Genomic DNA, 16,014 nt, shown 5'->3' on the forward strand with positions numbered 1-16,014 from the left:
AGTGAAAGTATTTCCCTATATATCATTCATGAAATTCATTCCCAAAGTTGAACACCACAGGATATTGCACAAAGTTCCAGAGAGAGCAGGAGGATGAATAATGGTAGAGTCATCCTTTCCTGGCAGAGGTGCTTCTGGACGTGTGAGGAGGGGGAGCAGCCTGAGCAGAACGTTTGGAGAAGGCTCTGCAGTGCCCCAGGGGAGCAGCTCTGCTGGGAAATCAACGTTTTAACCAAGTCAGGGAGGAGAAAAAGAGCTTATGCCATGAGAATTCAGCATTGCACGAGTTCATTGTTATGTACAAGTGCACGTAGAGGAGAAATGTAACAAAGTGGGGAATGTGAGAGTGGCAAGGCTAAAATTGTTACTGAGGTAGATGAAAAACCAGCACAGTTTGTGCTGCGGGAAGCAGTAGGTTTGATGTTGGGCTTGATCTCTGAAAACGACTTGGCATGGAGAGTTTCTTATCCAGCCATGTTCGTGACCTGCAGCTCTTCAGGTTCAGCTTTTCTTGCTGAAATCTTGCCCACACCCTGTGCCTGCACTGACACAGCAGCTCACACCTGGCAGCTGGAGGGAGAGCAGTTTACTGACGTAAATCCAGCATTTGGGTTACATTTGTCAAGACAAACACACCCGAGTATCACCAGGAGAACAAAAACCGGCGCTTGTTGGCAAACCCAACACAAAAATATGTCACTGCAGAGCCAGGTTGTGGTTTGGTTTTAACTCTTCTCCAGATCATTAAACAGCTACTCATGGAACGGGCTGCCTTAAGCACAGGAATTTCTGTATTTCTGGCTGAAATTTTTAATTGGAAATTCGTGTTTAAGCCACGCAAGGAACGGCTTTTATACAGTTACTCTCAGGTGAGGCAGAATCTGGATGCGTCCTGACTGTGTTTCCTTGTGCGTGAACAGCCCACCAGACAGGCATCCCTGTCAACGTCTTAAACCTTGGCTGCTCCCAAAACCTCTCCCTGGCTGTGGCAGGTTTGGGTTTCCGGGCTTCAGGAGCAGCAGCCTCGGAAGGGCTGAGGTGACAGCGGTGGTGACAGCGGTGGTGACAGCTGCCTTTCCTCCCTGCTGCCTCCCCTCGTTCCCTCGGGAGCCCCCTCATTCCCCCAGGATCCCCCTCATCCCCTCAGGATCCGACTCATCCCTTCAGGATCCCCCTCATTCCCTAATCCTGTCAGGATCCTCCTCATTCCCCCAGGATCCGCCTCACGTCCTCAGGATCCCCCTCATTCCCTCGGGACCCGTTTCCCGCCTCCCGCTCTGGCCCCGCCCCGTTGCCGGGCAACGCCCCCTCACCCGCGCGCCCGCCGCGCCTCGCTCCCATTGGCTCGCTCCGCCGCCGCTCCTCCCCCTCTTCCCCTCCCATTGGCCCCTCCCACGCGGCGCGTCCCGCCCCCCGCGGAGCGCGGGCCCCGCCTCATCTTTGCCCCTCAGCGGCCGCCGTAGCTCAGCCTGTACGTGGCAGCGGGGCGGTGGTGGCCAATGGGCGGTGGCCCCGTGCGCCGGAAGAGGCGTGGCGCGGGCCGGAAGCGCCGCTCGGTGCCGCTGTGCCGGGCTCCGCCATGTCGGCGCTGCGGGCGGTGCTGGCGCTCCTGGCCGCGCTCGCCGCCCCGGCCCAGCCCTACTTCGTGAGCATCGACGCGCACGCCGAGGAGTGCTTCCTGGAGCGCGTGCCGTCCGGCACCAAGATGGGACTCATCTTCGAGGTGGCCGAGGGCGGCTTCCTGGACATCGACGTGGAGGTGCGGCGGCGGCGGCGGCGGCGGCGCGGGCAGAGCCGCCGACCTTGGGCGGCGCGGCGGGGCCGGGGCCGGGCGGGCGCGCGCGCTGGGGCTCTGCTGCGTGCGGGACCAGACCCGCCCCAGGGCTCGGGATGGTCCGGAGCGGGTCGGACCCGCCCGCCCGGGTGGTTCGGGGCGGTCCCTGCGGGGGCTCCGGGCGGCGGGAGCGCCCCCGGGCCTCGCGCGGGACCAGGGGCCTCTGCTGCTGGTCGCTCCTGCTGTGGCTGCCTGAGCCTGTCCTGCTGCTCTGTCCACTCCTCCCTCGGGATTTTCTTTTTCCGTGTAATAAATTATTGGGCGGGAAGATGAGCGCGGTCGCTCTTCACCTGTTCCGGGAGCGCTTCCCCTTGGATCCAGAGGGGTTTGTTGTCTTTAGTCAGGGATTGCCATCGGGAATTTGTGGGTGAGTCCTTCTCGTCAAAGAGGTGTCACGTCGGTGGGAGATCCTGAGTGAGAGTTGCTGTTGCCGTGCTGAAGAGCAGAGTTGTCTGTTTGGGGCAACTTAAACGCGAGAGGGGTTAAAAAGCAGGAGGGTGTTGCCGAGAGTCCTGTTACAGTTTTAAATTACACGTGGCTGTGGCACAAGAGTTGGGAAATTGTGAGATCTCGTTCACGTGTCACCAGTGGAAGCTCAGCAGCGGCTTGGCCCGGTGGGATGGAAATTCAGGATCACAGTGACCCTGAGAGCTCTGAAGTCAGGCCCTCGGTCCGTTTGAAGGGGTCGCTGCAGCAGTGCCCAGCTGTGTGTCTAAAGTCATATTGACTATTGGAGAATGGCTTCTTTCCCTCTTTGTTTCCCTTGTCACACCAGAGATAAGGTTTCCCCTGCAGTTGTTTGACTTACAGCCCCAGATTGTGGTTTCCTTGTTCTTGGGTGCTCCTTATCTCCACCAGGGAGGCCAGGGAGGGAGAGGCTTTTGTGTGATTTTCTTTACCGAGAAGTTTGTGAGATTTTAAAAGAGATTTCTGTACAGAAAAACTGCACCACTGAGTTGTGGGAGTTGAGCGGTGCCAGCCCTGGCAGATCCCAGCTGGTGTTGGTGACTGGGTAACTCCAGGGTGTGTTTGCAGTGCAAATGATGGTGCATTTTAACCCTCTGTGTTGGAAATGAAGTGTGTGATCCTTTGTTTTTCTCCCCTTTCCAGATTACAGGGCCCGATAATAAAGGGATTTACAAAGGGGATCGAGAGTCCAGTGGAAAATACACGTTTGCTGCCCACATGGATGGAACCTACAAGTTCTGCTTCAGCAACAGGATGTCCACCATGACCCCCAAGATAGTGATGTTCACTATCGACATCGGGGAGGCTCCCAAGGGCCAAGACATGGAGACAGAAGGTGAGGAACATTCCTGCAAGGAAATCAGGGAGCTTTTCCCTCCGTGCATGACTTGTGAACTCGATAGGGCTCCCAGGATTCCCGTTCCTTCAGGTGTATCAGCTGTCCTGACACAGCTCAAGTGGATGTTTTTACACCTTGTTACACACGATTTAATGCAAAATCACCACAGAATCCCTTGGCCATCTGCAGAAACTAATGCTTCCATCCTTTAGTCCTTCAGCAGTGCCACTCTCTGATTTCTAGTTGGCTCAGCAGTATTTAGACCTCCACAGGCCTTAGTTGAGCTCTGACAAATGTGCTAATATCAGATTTTCCCCATAGCTGTGTAAATGACTGTTTTATCTGCAGCCCTTTGTCCTGTACCCGTGTTCATCTCTCACACTTCTCTCTAGGTGGTGGAGATACCTGGGATGGTATGTGGACTGCTTTTTGAAAGCTCCTTGGCATCTTGTCTCTGGCACATGTTCATTCACTAACAGCTAACTTGGCTTTTCCTCTGTAACATTTGTTTGGAGCATGAGAATGTCTTGTTAATAAACTACCCAAAAGGTCTGATTCTGAGCAATGCTGAGCACCCACAGCTCCCATGGACAGGTTCCCATGACAGTTTGTGTTCAGGTGGTTGTTTCTGGCTGACAGAAGATTTCATCAGGAGTTTTAGGTGAAATTCAACTAAATACTGAACATGCAAGAGCATTGGATGTTTCAGGCAGTGGTTGCTTTCTGTTGCTAAAGGGGATATTGAGTAATCAAGGGGTTTGGAAGCAATAAGCTGCTTCTAGGTTATGAATTATTACTGATGTGTCAAGGGAAAAACTCAAACTTGTCATTTGCTGTAAAACAAATAAATGAAAGTATTGCCTAACAAGTCATAAAGTTTATTTAGAAATCACTAACAGTAGCTAGAAAGGCAACAAATTCTTGTTTTCTATTTTAGCAAGTAAATTACTGTGAGCATTGATTGCTTGATGCCACTTGAAAAGTGACACATTCCTAACTTTTTTTTAAAGGCTCACTTAAATCTTTTTTTGAATCTGCATGTATCTGTTGTAAAGAGATATGTATCCGTTGTTGTAAAGTGCAGCTTTAAATTTTTAAGGCAGTTTTCTTAAGTGAATTTTTTTGAGTGTGTTTAAACAATCCCTGCAACTTTAGTTTCTTTTCTTACTAATAAACTGCACTTACTGCAATGACCACTTGGCCATGAAAATAAGGGATTTATGATATTAGCAGAGGGAGTGTGGTTTGCACAACTATTTAGATTTTAATTGTCACTTGTGTGAGTGTTATTCTCTCGTGCTCTTTTTTGGCTGTGTATTTTGAATAGCTTCATTTTAAGATTGGGATCTGAAGCCCCTAATTTATAAACAAAACTGTAATAAGGCAGTTTCCAAGTCAAGTGTGTCCCTTCAAAGGAAAATGTGTTGGATTTTGTGACTTTTTTTAAGAGCTTATTGCTCGGGGTGTGTTTGTGGAGTGATACCTTGAACTTGATGCTAGACAACCTTGCAAATTACTTGCCTAATTTATTAATTTGTAGGTGGACAGTTCTTTGAGCTTGGATGGAGTAAAAAGATCCTGTGATTGACAGTCAAATCACTAAATCTCAGATCTCTGAGCCTTCCATTTGCTGAGCTGTCTCCAGCTAGTTTTCCTTTGCTGGTTTGGTATTTTCCTCCTCTCCTGCTTTCACAACACACCAGAACCTGGAGCCTTGTGCCCTCTCAGTGTTGTGCCTCAGCTAAACCTGAAGATCACAGGATGAGATTTGTTGCTCCAGAAAGTGATCTCATTTGCCAGCATCATGATCTTGAGCTAAATTCTCAGTCATTCTATTTTTGCAAGCTTAACAACTAGGAAAAGCTGTCATTTGCCTTGAGATAATTTGCTTGGAATATATTGGATGAGATTGGCAAAATAGCTGTTAGTGTGTGGTATTGATCTCGTGTGTCCTTCCATTCTATTTTTCTGGGCAAGTATGTGCATATTGGAAATACTGACTCTAATTTGTGTGTCTCCTGCCTCCTAGTTGGATGTGGAGAAATGTTTTCCCACTTGTTTAATACCATAGAGACACATTAGGGAAAGTGGTGCTGTGAAAACTAAACTTTGCTGCAGGAATAGAAAGTTTTACAGGCTGTGTTTGTCAGAACTTCTGCAGCAGGAAATTAAGTTTAACTGTTCATAAATGTTAACAAATTGTTTTTTGAGTCGTTAACAGACTTACTGATGCTTCTGAAATTATTCTGCAGCTCACCAGAACAAGCTAGAAGAGATGATTAATGAGTTAGCAGTGGCCATGACAGCTGTGAAGCATGAACAAGAATACATGGAAGTTCGTGAAAGAATACATAGAGCAAGTATGTGTCTGACTTCAATGCCTTCTCCCCTCTCAAACAAACTTGTAAATTGAGATTTAAAATATGAGCCCATGAAAACTATTCCAAATTACGTAAAAGATAATAGTTTAGAATAAATTCTGAAGGACCTGCCCATAGAATAAAGAATGTAGGTGAATTTTGCAGTCATCCTTTAATTGGCTTCCTCTCATGTAAGAAGGGTTGTTATGGAAAGTAATGTTTGCTTAATTGGTGTAAATTCTGTAGTTGTTTGAATGGGGTATTCCTGGGGATACCAGGGATGATATTAATTCTTAATCTATTTACATGAGCAGGTAGAGACAGGACAAGAGGATGGTTTTAAACTGAAAGAGAGTAGTTTTAGATGGGATATTTGGAAGAAATTCTTCCCTGAGAGGCTGGTGAGGCCCTGGCACAGGTTGCCCAGAGAAGCTGTGGCTGCCCCATCCCTGGAGGTGTTCAAGGCCAGGTTGGACGGGGCTTGGAGCAACCTGGGATGGTGGAAGGTGCCTATGGAAGAGGTTGGAATAGGATCAGCTTTAAGGTCCTTCCAACCCAAACCATTTGGGGATTCTGTGATTTGGTTCCCAGGAATAAATTTTGCTTCAACTGTTACTTCACCCTTGAAGTGGATGTGGCTTAATAGTTGAGCCAAAGTCTCTTAAATGTTTCACTGAGAGAGCAGAGCTACTGTTACTTTCCTGATGAACTCTGCAATCACAACCCCTACGTGCTGAAACACAGCTTTAAAGTGAGACTCAGAGCTCCAAGTGCTGCCTTGGGGTAACCCCAGTGAGAATAAAGGGCAAATATTTTCAATGTGAAAATACTACATTCTGTTAAAGCATTGGACCCTCAACTGTTTGAACTTATCTTCAGTTTTATGACGTTTGTTACTAATGGTCTGATTTAAGAAAAAGCTGAATTTTAGAACTAAAGATGGTGAACCTTTAGAGATTAGGAGTTCCCTGCTTGACTTTGAGACTTTGAAAAAGCAAGTGGCTCCTGTCTGGCAGCTCAGAGAGGCCAGACAGAGGTAAGGTGGGCAGGATAGAGAAGGATGCTGGAGTGTATGTCCAAAGTGGGTTTTAAACCAAACTGTTCAGAAAAATCCCTCCCTCATCTCTAAGGCTGCAGGGCACTTCTGGGCCACGACATGACACAAACACCAGTGGTTTGTGTGCAGTGTTTCATTTCCCATGATGGAGCATTTCAAGTTTAAATGCTTTGTAACTTACTGCTTCTCTTTTTTTTTCCTCCCCCAACAGTCAATGACAACACAAACAGCAGAGTGGTTCTGTGGTCATTCTTCGAGGCCCTTGTACTAGTTGCCATGACACTGGGACAGATCTACTACCTGAAGAGGTTTTTTGAAGTCCGAAGGGTGGTCTAAGAGTCCTCCTGCAGTCCCGGGTTTCAGTTCACTCTCTACCAAACATCCTGGTCACAAAAATAAGTCACTTAGTTTTCTGAACCCTCTTCACTGAACTGTAAAACTTCTTTGCTTATGTTCCTTCCCAGCTGAAAACGAGTTGTTTTTATATATCTCCTGTAGCAAAAGCTGTTCTGAAATCTTGTCACTTTATTGGCATCTTTTTCCCACTGAGATCTGCGCAGTCTGTGTGCTAAGCAAGGTCCAGGCAAGCTGCAAACGCTGTAACTCACTGTAGTAACAAGCAATGTTGATGTCTTCTCTAACTTCTTTTTCCCTCTTTCCATAAGTATTTGCAGTTCTGCCCAGGGAAACGGTACAAGGCCCAAAAGGTGACTGTTTGCATTTTTACATCTTTAACCCTGCAGTAGGTGTTATAAAATTGAAATAATCCCAATAATCCCTTCCCCACTCACAGAAACTGCCAAGGAAAAGGTTAAAATTCATACCTAGTTGCTATTTCAAAGGTAGTCATCAGCAACTAATTACATCAAATTCTTCCCAAAGTTCTTTTAAATGAAATAGTTGCTGTGAAAGTGCTTTTTCTCTGCTCATCACCAAATGTTCCTCGTACGGTTTTTAGTCTCCTGCAGGTTTTATTTGGGAGCCAATTGTGTGCAGTGTCTTGGCAAACACTAGCGAACCCTTTGGCTTTTGCAGGTCCAAAGCTCAGACTGTTTGCCCGGTGCCCAGGGCATTTAGTGTTCAGGAAATCTGGATTCCTGAGGCCAAAGGGTTCTAGATTCGGGGGGATTTTCCACGCTATGCAGCCCTTGTATTTAAGTGCAGTGGCAAACTCTGCCATGATCTGATCAGAATTAGCATAATGCTAAATACTGGTGTGTTTTCTTTTTCAGGCACATGTAGATTTGTTTTTGTATAAAGTTCCTTTCCTCGGTATCTGATGATTGGTTTAAAAAAATTAAAGCAGCGTCTGATGTGGGTGCTGAGCCAGGATTATGTTGTGACTGATGTATATTAGTTGTAATCATTTTTGGGGGTGGGGTGGGGTCTTTTCCAGGGGGGAGCCTCTACAAGTAACACACAACAGTTTTGTACAATTAATTTAAAATTTGTTACAGGTTTTCATGTTCCAGGTAAAGTTTTTTCAACCTCGGGCAAACACTTGCAGCAGTTCTTCAGAGAGGTGGCTCTTACACCTTTATTGCAACTGTTGTGTGCCAATATTTTTGTGTAAAACACTGAAAATTGAATTCTAAGATGTACATTTAAAAATTGCTTGTGAATCTAAATATGACCCAGGTTCGATAAATAAACAAATTCTTTAAAAAAAAAGGGGCAACTTTCTGTTGTTTTTCTTTGGTGCTTTAAGGAAGTCCGGATTGACATAAAGAGGTTTTATAAAGTATTTATTTAGTAATGGCCATAAATTAAAACACAAGCAGTTCCACCTCAACATGAGGAAGAACTCTCCATGGAGGGTGGCAGAGCACTGTAGCTGCCCAGGGAGGGCATGGATTCTCTCTGGAGACATCGCAAACCCACCTGGAATTCCTGTGTCACCTGCTCCAGGTGACCCTGCCTTGGCTGGGGGGTTGGACTGGATGATCTCCAGACGTCCTAACCCTAAGTGATTCTGTGCTATCTTAGGATGTCAGGAATTTATCCAAACCCCATCCCATTTTCTGGGCAGGTGGAAGAAATTCCATGTGATTTGGAAGGTACATCTTGGCTCCGCAGCTCCGAGCAGCCAGGTGGCACAGTGCTGCTGTATGGCCCGCTGAGGTACTTACTACGGTAAGCCATTTGCCACAAAAATAGTGGGGTTTTTTTTGCCATACCCGAAGTTTGGCGTTTTCTGCGGAGTTTCCTGAGGCAAAACCGCTCGGGGAGGGGGAGCGGAACCGAAGTGCCCCGGAACGGAGGTGCCGCCTCGCGTGTTTCCGGGGCGGGGGAGTGGTGGGGCGGTGACACCGCGCGGCCAAGATGGAGGCGGTGACTGAGGGGACCTGGGGGTCCCTCCCGGTGCCGCTGAGCCCGGGCGTGCTCCGGGCGCTGCGGGAGCTCCGCTTCCACCAAATGACCCCGGTGCAGGTGAGGGGCCGCTCCCGGCCGGCCCCGGCCCCGAGCTGCGGGCGCTCTGCCTCCGCCAAATGACCGCGGTGCAGGTGAGGGGCCGCGCCCGCCGGCCCCGAGGAGGGAGGCCGGGCTGAGGGAGGAGGGGGTCAGATCCGCGGCCACAGCACTCCCTGGGTCCTGTAGAAGTCGCGCTCTTGGCTTTCCCACCGGCTCCGCTCGGGTGATGTTCGCAGATGTTCTGGTGTCTCCTGGAGGGATTTCGCCTCTGTGAGGTTTCCCCCCCGTGCCCGAATCACCCGCTCATGAGATGCTTCTTTTTTCAGTCCGCGACCATCCCGCTCTTCATGAGTAACAAAGATGTTGCTGCAGAGGCGGTGAGTGCTTTTCCTCGGCTTTGCTCCTGGCTCAGGAGCTGAGATCAGAGATCTCGGAGATCCGTCACTGTTTCCCTTCTTGCAGGTGACGGGCAGTGGGAAAACCTTGGCGTTTGTGATTCCCATACTGGAAATTCTGCTCAGACGGGAGGAAAAGTTAAAGAAAATGCAGGTAGGGTCAGGTAATTCAGTTATGAGTATATTTTCTATGATGTGCCAGTAAGATATGAGGACTTCAGGAAGAGTATCCATAAGGAAATTGTGTGTACACACAGTGACTGTGCTCAGCTCTTTGGTGTAACAGTAACAATAAACTTGAAAATATATATTGGGATGCTTTCACTGCTCTTTGATACAACTTCTCCTTTGACATGATCAAAGCAGGGTTCTGAGCTGTTAGAAAAATGTCCTAAAATGTAGAATACACTGGTATACTGCAAGTGAGGCTTTGAATGCTTTTCAGCATCCATTAACTCTGAATACATTCCTGTTTTCCACGGCCAGGTTGGAGCCATAATTATCACACCAACAAGGGAACTGGCCATTCAAATCCATGAGGTGCTGTCACATTTCACAAAACACTTTCCCATGTTTAGGTGAGTGAACTTCAGCCTTCCCATGACCATAATTCCTTCTCTGTGCTTCTGTCATTCGTGAACCAGCAAAACTTAAGGACCCAAATCTTTGTGTTTTACTGTTTCAGTCAGATTCTATTAATTGGTGGCAGGAACCCAATGGAAGATGTTGAAAAGTTTAAGGAACACGGGTGAGTGGATTGTCAGAGATTTTTATCAGTGTCTCAGAGCTCTGGTTTTCTCCTTGTCAGGGATTTCAGACCAGGACTTTGGTCCTGTTGCTGCTGAAATGTGATGGTGCTGCAAAAGTCTGTTGGGGGTGGCTGGGAAATTGTGGAGTCTTTGAGTAAGGAGACAGTGGGAAAGGATCTTATGTGACATCAGCACCATTTATCTGCTGTTTGGGTGAAGAACAGACTTGAAAACTGTCAGCACTGAATATTTCAGTTCTCCCTGCTCAATAATTTCCTGAAAATATTTGTTGCTGATACTAATGATGGAAGTTTTGAAGGAATCATATTTGCCACCGGCTTTTGTGTGGAGGCACCAAATATTCCACAGATGCTGATTATATCCTAAACTTTTATTGCCACAAGTGATCTGCTTTCACCTGGGAGTTTTTCTCCCATCCCAGTGTCAAAGGCACTGCAATATGGATGCAGTTAAGAAGTGACAAAGTGAACTTGTTTTATTGAAGGATGCAGGGCAGGTCTGTGCTGGGATACCAATAATAGCAGGTCTCCCAGATTCCTTACCTTGCCTCTCTCCCAAACAGTGGGAACATCATCGTGGCCACCCCGGGGCGCCTGGAGGATTTGTTCAGGAGAAAAGCAGACGGGCTGGATCTTGCAAGTTGTGTGAAGGCTCTTGATGTGTTGGTGTTGGATGAAGCAGACAGACTCCTAGATATGGGCTTTGAAGCCAGGTATTGAAATAATAAATTCTAATAATCCTAAAGATTTTAATGAGTTTAAATGATTGCTGGGAATGAGTGTGGCCTGCAACAATTTGTTCTGTGTTGCCTTTTATCTCTCTTTGCTCCATAAAGCAATTGCTAAGCGGGAAGAGAATCAGGAAAAGTGGATCCTTGATGAATACAGAGTTTAAAATTTCTTTTGTTCTGATGTATATGAACACATCTCTCTTTAAGATGTTTATTAACACATCTCTATTTAATGCTTGGTTAAGCATCATTATTCACACATCAGAATGGCTTAGAACACTTTAACAAATAAGCTTTGATCTCCCTTTTCTCTTTGTTTAAATTAATTATTTCAATAGGAATTTGGCATGTGATGATAAAACCTATTCTGCTTGTAAATTCTTGTAAACTCTTCCTTCAGTGATTAAACCTCTTTCTGAGGGGAGCCTTGGGACAGTTATATTTTCCATGTGCTTGCTTGCAGTTTAAATGCCATCCTGGACTTTTTGCCCAAGCAGAGAAGGACAGGTCTGTTCTCAGCTACTCAGACTCAGGAGGTGGAGAACCTGGTGAGAGCAGGGCTCCGGAATCCCGTCCGGATCTCGGTGAAGGAGAAGGGAGTGGCAGCAACCAACACCCAGAAAACTCCCACACGCCTGGAGAACTATTACATGGTGGGAACCTGGGCTTTGAGAGAGCTTCTTGTTCCCTCTCCTTTTTTCCTGGTTCTGTCAATAAGTTTTTAAGTCTTAGAATCACAATAATAGAGGAACCAGAAGTCTATTTTCTTACTTTTCTTTTTTTCTCTTGCATTGTTTAGATCTGCAAAGCAGATGAAAAATTTAATCAGCTGGTGCATTTTCTTCGGCAGCACAAACAGGAAAAACATCTGGTCTTTTTTAGGTAATTCTGTTGGTGTTTCATTGTGAAAACAGTTTTAATAATAGTGTTTTATTAAATTCCAAAACTGCCCTGTGTTGCCAAGGATACAACTTTTTCAAAGTGATTAATTTTGAGAACTGTCTTGTAGAATATGATGCCTAAAAAGAGATTAATCATTTCTTCATGTGAGGATTGTGTTGAATGTTATTAAGCAAAACAGAAATTTTATATGCAGTTTTAAAGTAAGACATTATAGATGATTATATGTAATTTATAAAAATTATGTGCATGTTTTCTATAAAAATAGTCAATAGTGTATATTTTTGAAACATTTCAGACCACTCGAGCTTGACTGTCTAAACCAGATTAAAAATGCAGCATAATCTTTTGACTTAATGCCTGTTTTTATCACCACAGCACGTGTGCCTGCGTGGAATACTATGGAAAGGCTTTGGAATCCTTGATTAAACAAGTGAAAATAATGAGCATTCATGGGAAAATGAAGCACAAGCGTAACAAGATCTTTACTGAGTTTCGGAAGCTCCCGGGGTAAGAACTTGGGCTGAAGCAGCCAAAAGTCAGAGCAGTGAGGGGCATTTTGGTGATTTTGTCTGACTATTCTCCTGCTACTTGAGCAGGGAAGAACAGCTGAGGAGGAGGATGCTACAGGCTGGTTCTGAGTGTATTTATAATATCACAGAGTGGGAACCAGAGCAAAACCCCAGGATATTATTTTTGTAGTGTATGAACAAGGATGTGGTAACACAAGGCTGTAACTTAACTGCAGAAAAGTGTTCTTTGGCAGCTCTGCAGGATGTTAAGAGACTCTTGCCTCATTAGCTGTCATTATTTATTGCGTGGGACCTGAGCTTTGGCATTTTATATTATGAGAAAAATAATTACCAGCAGATTGGAAGAACAGCTGTTTAAAAGACCAGCATTTAAAAGACCAATTTTGATGTGCTAAAATTGTCACTCTCTTTAAGGTTTTTATTGAAACATTTATAATAGTACATTCAGCTGTCGTTGATGCAATGCTGATTTAGAATTGGAATATGTAATAGGAAATTGATTTTTCTTAAAAATGTAATATAAATCACAATAATTTTCATAACGTTATGTGGAATTTTACTTGGTGGAAGCTGCAGTTACCTTATATTTTGTCTCTTTTAAACGCTCAAATGTTTCTAATGTTCTGTCCCCACCGTCCAGTGAAGATGCAGAACACACAGCTGGGGGGACTGGCTCTCCTGAAATGAGTTTAATGAAAATACACTTTTCCTCCTTCCCAGGGGCATTTTGGTTTGCACAGATGTGATGGCCCGTGGCATTGACATCCCAGAAGTGCACTGGGTTTTGCAGTACGACCCACCCAGCAGTGCAAGGTACAGTTCCACGTCCTAAGAACCTTTTCTATCCATGTGATCATGCTCTTGTACTGTTCAGGTATAAACTGGGAACCAAAATTTGCAGAAAACACATTTAATCACTGCCTGGAAGTCGAGGTGAACACAAAATGATGCAGGAACAAGAGAGGCTGATACACTGCAGTGTTTGCTGTAACTGCTGTAGATTGAAATGACTTTGTGTTGTGTGTGTGTAAGATGGGTGGTCACCACTTCCATCTCTGTGAAGAGGTGACTCTGGAAAAGGCTTAATGTGAGAATATCAGAGAAGTAGTGAGAGGTGACACACTGGGGTGAAGAGCAGAGATGAGAGTGGGGACAGAGCTCTTGGAGAAATGGTACATTGAAAGCTCACAGGAAAGGAGCTTTTACACATCTTTTAACTTCTGTTGTCATAATTCTTGCTACAACTTGCTTAACTATCACCCCCAAAACAGATACCCCTTGCTTTAGCCTAACACTTGAACGGGGCTGCCACCCTTCTTTGTGGGACATTGAGTTTTACTAATTCCCGTTGGTTTAGTTCAAAAGTACAGAACAGTATATTTTCCATTCCACATTCCACATCCCCAGGCCCTTTTTGCTGCCTGTCTAACACTTCAAAATCAGACTGACTGTCCTGTTGAGTTGCCTGTGTTGGGTTGTTGCAGTGCCTTCGTGCATCGCTGCGGTCGGACCGCGCGGATTGGCCACGTTGGCAGCGCACTCGTGTTTTTGCTTCCCATGGAAGAATCTTACGTTAACTTTCTCTCAATCAACCAAAAGGTTCGTGGACTTTTATTCTACCCCAAAGCAGGAGAGAGCAAGGGGACAGGCTGATAGGAAGCCTACTGAGTTTGGAAGAGGAACATGTGGGCAGTGAGTAAGGAAAGGCTTTTTGTCCCTAAGGCTGTAAATTGTGCATTTCCAGAAGGGCAGTGCTGGCCAACCCTCCTGCCCCAGCCCTGCCACCACCAGCTGACACACTGCACCCTCTGTGCCATTCATTTTTAACTCTTTTCCCATGCCTGCTCCTGCATTTGTGTAATTGTATAAATTCTCTAGACCTGCTAATGAGATCAAAGCTTGATAAGGCACAAGATGATGTTGCCTCTCCACAGCTGTTGTGCGGGGCTGATGGTCAGCTGGTGTGTTGGAATGACCAAGGGGAAAGGGGCTCAAAGCTCACTGAGGATTAACTGGGCAGGAAGTGTGTGTTTGAGGTTTCACAGCGCATTTGACACCATTTAGCTGAACTTTTCCTTTGGTTTTGTTGTTTATTTTCTGGTTCTCAGTGTCCGATGCAGGAAATGAAACCACAGATCAATGTGTTGGATCTTCTTCCCAAACTGAAGTCCATGGCTCTGGCTGACAGGGCAGTGTTTGAGAAAGGGATGAAAGCCTTTGTGTCTTATGTCCAGGCTTATGCCAAACATGAATGCAATCTGATCTTCCGAATAAAAGGTAATTCCCAGCAGGGCTAGTGTCTTCTACTGTTCTTTTCAGAAGATGGGATTTGGTTTGGGAAAAAAACCCCATGGTATTATTGTCCCCAAGCTTCAACTACTGATTCTGAATCTCAGATTCACTTTCTACAACATCAGATTTTGACAAAACTCCTATTTTTTCAAGCAGCTTGTTTCAAGAGAAAACATTTAATTATGGAGTTTGACCAAACCGATATAAGTATAAATAAAAGTGACTTAGTATTGTTGCTGGTATTAAGTGTAGAATGCAAACAATACACTAAAATAATTTTAGGGTTTTTTTTCTTTCTCAGTTAAATGAACTTCTTATTCAGCAGGAAACTGACTTTATAATCTTTGTTTCAACAGATCTGGATTTTGCCAGTCTTGCCAGAGGTTTTGCATTGTTAAAAATGCCAAAGATGCCTGAACTAAGAGGAAAATGTTTTCCAGACTTTACTCCAGTCACTGTGAATACAGACTCCATTTCGTTTAAGGATAAAAATAGAGAAAAGCAGAGACAAAAGAAATTAGAACAACAAAGAAAAGAGAGAAAAGAAAATGAAGGGAAAAAGAAATTCATAAAGAACAAAGCCTGGTCAAAGCAGAAAGCCAAGAGGGAGAAGAAAAAGAAAGTAACAGCTAAAAGGAAGCATGAAGAGGTAACTGTGTCCATTCTGTTAAAATGCAAATTATTATAGTTTCCAATGGCAGAGTGCCCTGGGATTTTAGTGTGGTGGAACTGATGGCTGTAAAGTAACTTTTTAGGACCTTGACAGGCAAATCTTAACAAAAAAAATTACAGAGAAGCTTTTTAAAGCCAAACACTAAACTAATTTCTCAGCACTTATGCTGGTTATTAGTGCTGCCAGCAGACATAGCAGGGATTTTTATTTCTCTGGAGTCCTGCAGGAGGGCCTGATGGTGGACAGGGCTTGGTTTTTCCTTGCTTTTGTTAATTTTCAACAAGTATAGCTGAGAGTTACAGAGTTTCCTGGGTAGGAATTGAGTATTATTTCCTGCTTGGATACTCCTGGCAAAATCCAAGTTGTAATCTTCTCACGTTCAGCTGTATAGAATGAAAATTTTCTGGTGTAGTGTTTAATTTGTTGTTTTCAACTGCCAACAGGGCTCTGATATCGAAGATGAGGATATGGAAGAGTTGCTGAATGACACAAGACTCTTGAAAAGACTAAAAAAGGGGAAAATTAGTGAAGAAGAGTTTGAGAAGAAACTAACAGGCCAGAGTAGACTCAAAGCAGAAACTGTTGCTGACAGAGTCTGAAGGCTGACAGTTATTCTTTTACATTAAAATACTGCTTATTTCAATAAATCTGGATTTTTATAAAAAATGATACAGAGAACAGAATTGATCCAGTTTCTTCATGGGGAGACCTGGCATCCAGAAAGACACACAAACCAGCCTGCAGTTGTTGAG

General features: G+C 45.1%; 2 protein-coding genes across 3 annotated transcripts; both read left to right on the forward strand.

Annotated features, from left to right (window-relative positions):
• The first annotated feature begins 1,533 nt into the window (after positions 1-1,533).
• Positions 1,534-8,228, forward strand: TMED2 (transmembrane p24 trafficking protein 2). 2 transcript variants are annotated; one of them, XM_027689484.1, is made up of 5 exons: positions 1,554-1,759; positions 2,945-3,137; positions 3,533-3,553; positions 5,393-5,500; positions 6,769-8,228. In XM_027689484.1, exons 1-5 carry the CDS (start codon positions 1,580-1,582, stop codon positions 6,891-6,893), a joined length of 627 nt encoding a protein of 208 aa, XP_027545285.1. In that variant the 5' UTR covers positions 1,554-1,579; the 3' UTR covers positions 6,894-8,228. The 2 variants fall into 2 exon arrangements, with proteins under 2 accessions (XP_027545286.1, XP_027545285.1); XM_027689485.1 differs by lacking the exon at positions 3,533-3,553 and having other exon boundaries at positions 1,534-1,759.
• Positions 8,229-8,864: 636 nt separating this feature from the next.
• Positions 8,865-15,940, forward strand: DDX55 (DEAD-box helicase 55). Its single transcript, XM_027689350.1, has 14 exons — positions 8,865-8,987; positions 9,296-9,346; positions 9,432-9,518; positions 9,851-9,942; positions 10,050-10,112; positions 10,697-10,846; positions 11,328-11,517; positions 11,664-11,746; positions 12,143-12,274; positions 13,018-13,110; positions 13,782-13,896; positions 14,406-14,574; positions 14,946-15,238; positions 15,706-15,940. Exons 1-14 carry the CDS (start codon positions 8,880-8,882, stop codon positions 15,859-15,861), a joined length of 1,782 nt encoding a protein of 593 aa, XP_027545151.1. The 5' UTR covers positions 8,865-8,879; the 3' UTR covers positions 15,862-15,940.
• The last annotated feature ends 74 nt before the right edge of the window (positions 15,941-16,014 follow it).

Source organism: Neopelma chrysocephalum, unplaced genomic scaffold (assembly GCF_003984885.1).
Source record: "Neopelma chrysocephalum unplaced genomic scaffold, ASM398488v2 Primary Assembly neopelma1_77, whole genome shotgun sequence".
Taxonomy (NCBI): domain Eukaryota; kingdom Metazoa; phylum Chordata; class Aves; order Passeriformes; family Pipridae; genus Neopelma; species Neopelma chrysocephalum.

Bases quoted from the DNA above. Each gene is read 5' to 3' on its own strand.
- DDX55 (XM_027689350.1), top strand. From the start codon at position 8,880: ATGGAGGCGGTGACTGAGGGGACCTGGGGGTCCCTCCCGGTGCCGCTG. The intron at 8,988-9,295 runs GTGAGGGGCCGC...TTCTTTTTTCAG, and splicing joins ACCAAATGACCCCGGTGCAG to TCCGCGACCATCCCGCTCTT. The intron at 9,347-9,431 runs GTGAGTGCTTTT...CCCTTCTTGCAG, and splicing joins AAGATGTTGCTGCAGAGGCG to GTGACGGGCAGTGGGAAAAC.
- TMED2 (XM_027689484.1), top strand. From the start codon at position 1,580: ATGTCGGCGCTGCGGGCGGTGCTGGCGCTCCTGGCCGCGCTCGCCGCC. The intron at 3,138-3,532 runs GTGAGGAACATT...ACTTCTCTCTAG, and splicing joins CCAAGACATGGAGACAGAAG to GTGGTGGAGATACCTGGGAT. The intron at 3,554-5,392 runs GTATGTGGACTG...ATTATTCTGCAG, and splicing joins TGGTGGAGATACCTGGGATG to CTCACCAGAACAAGCTAGAA.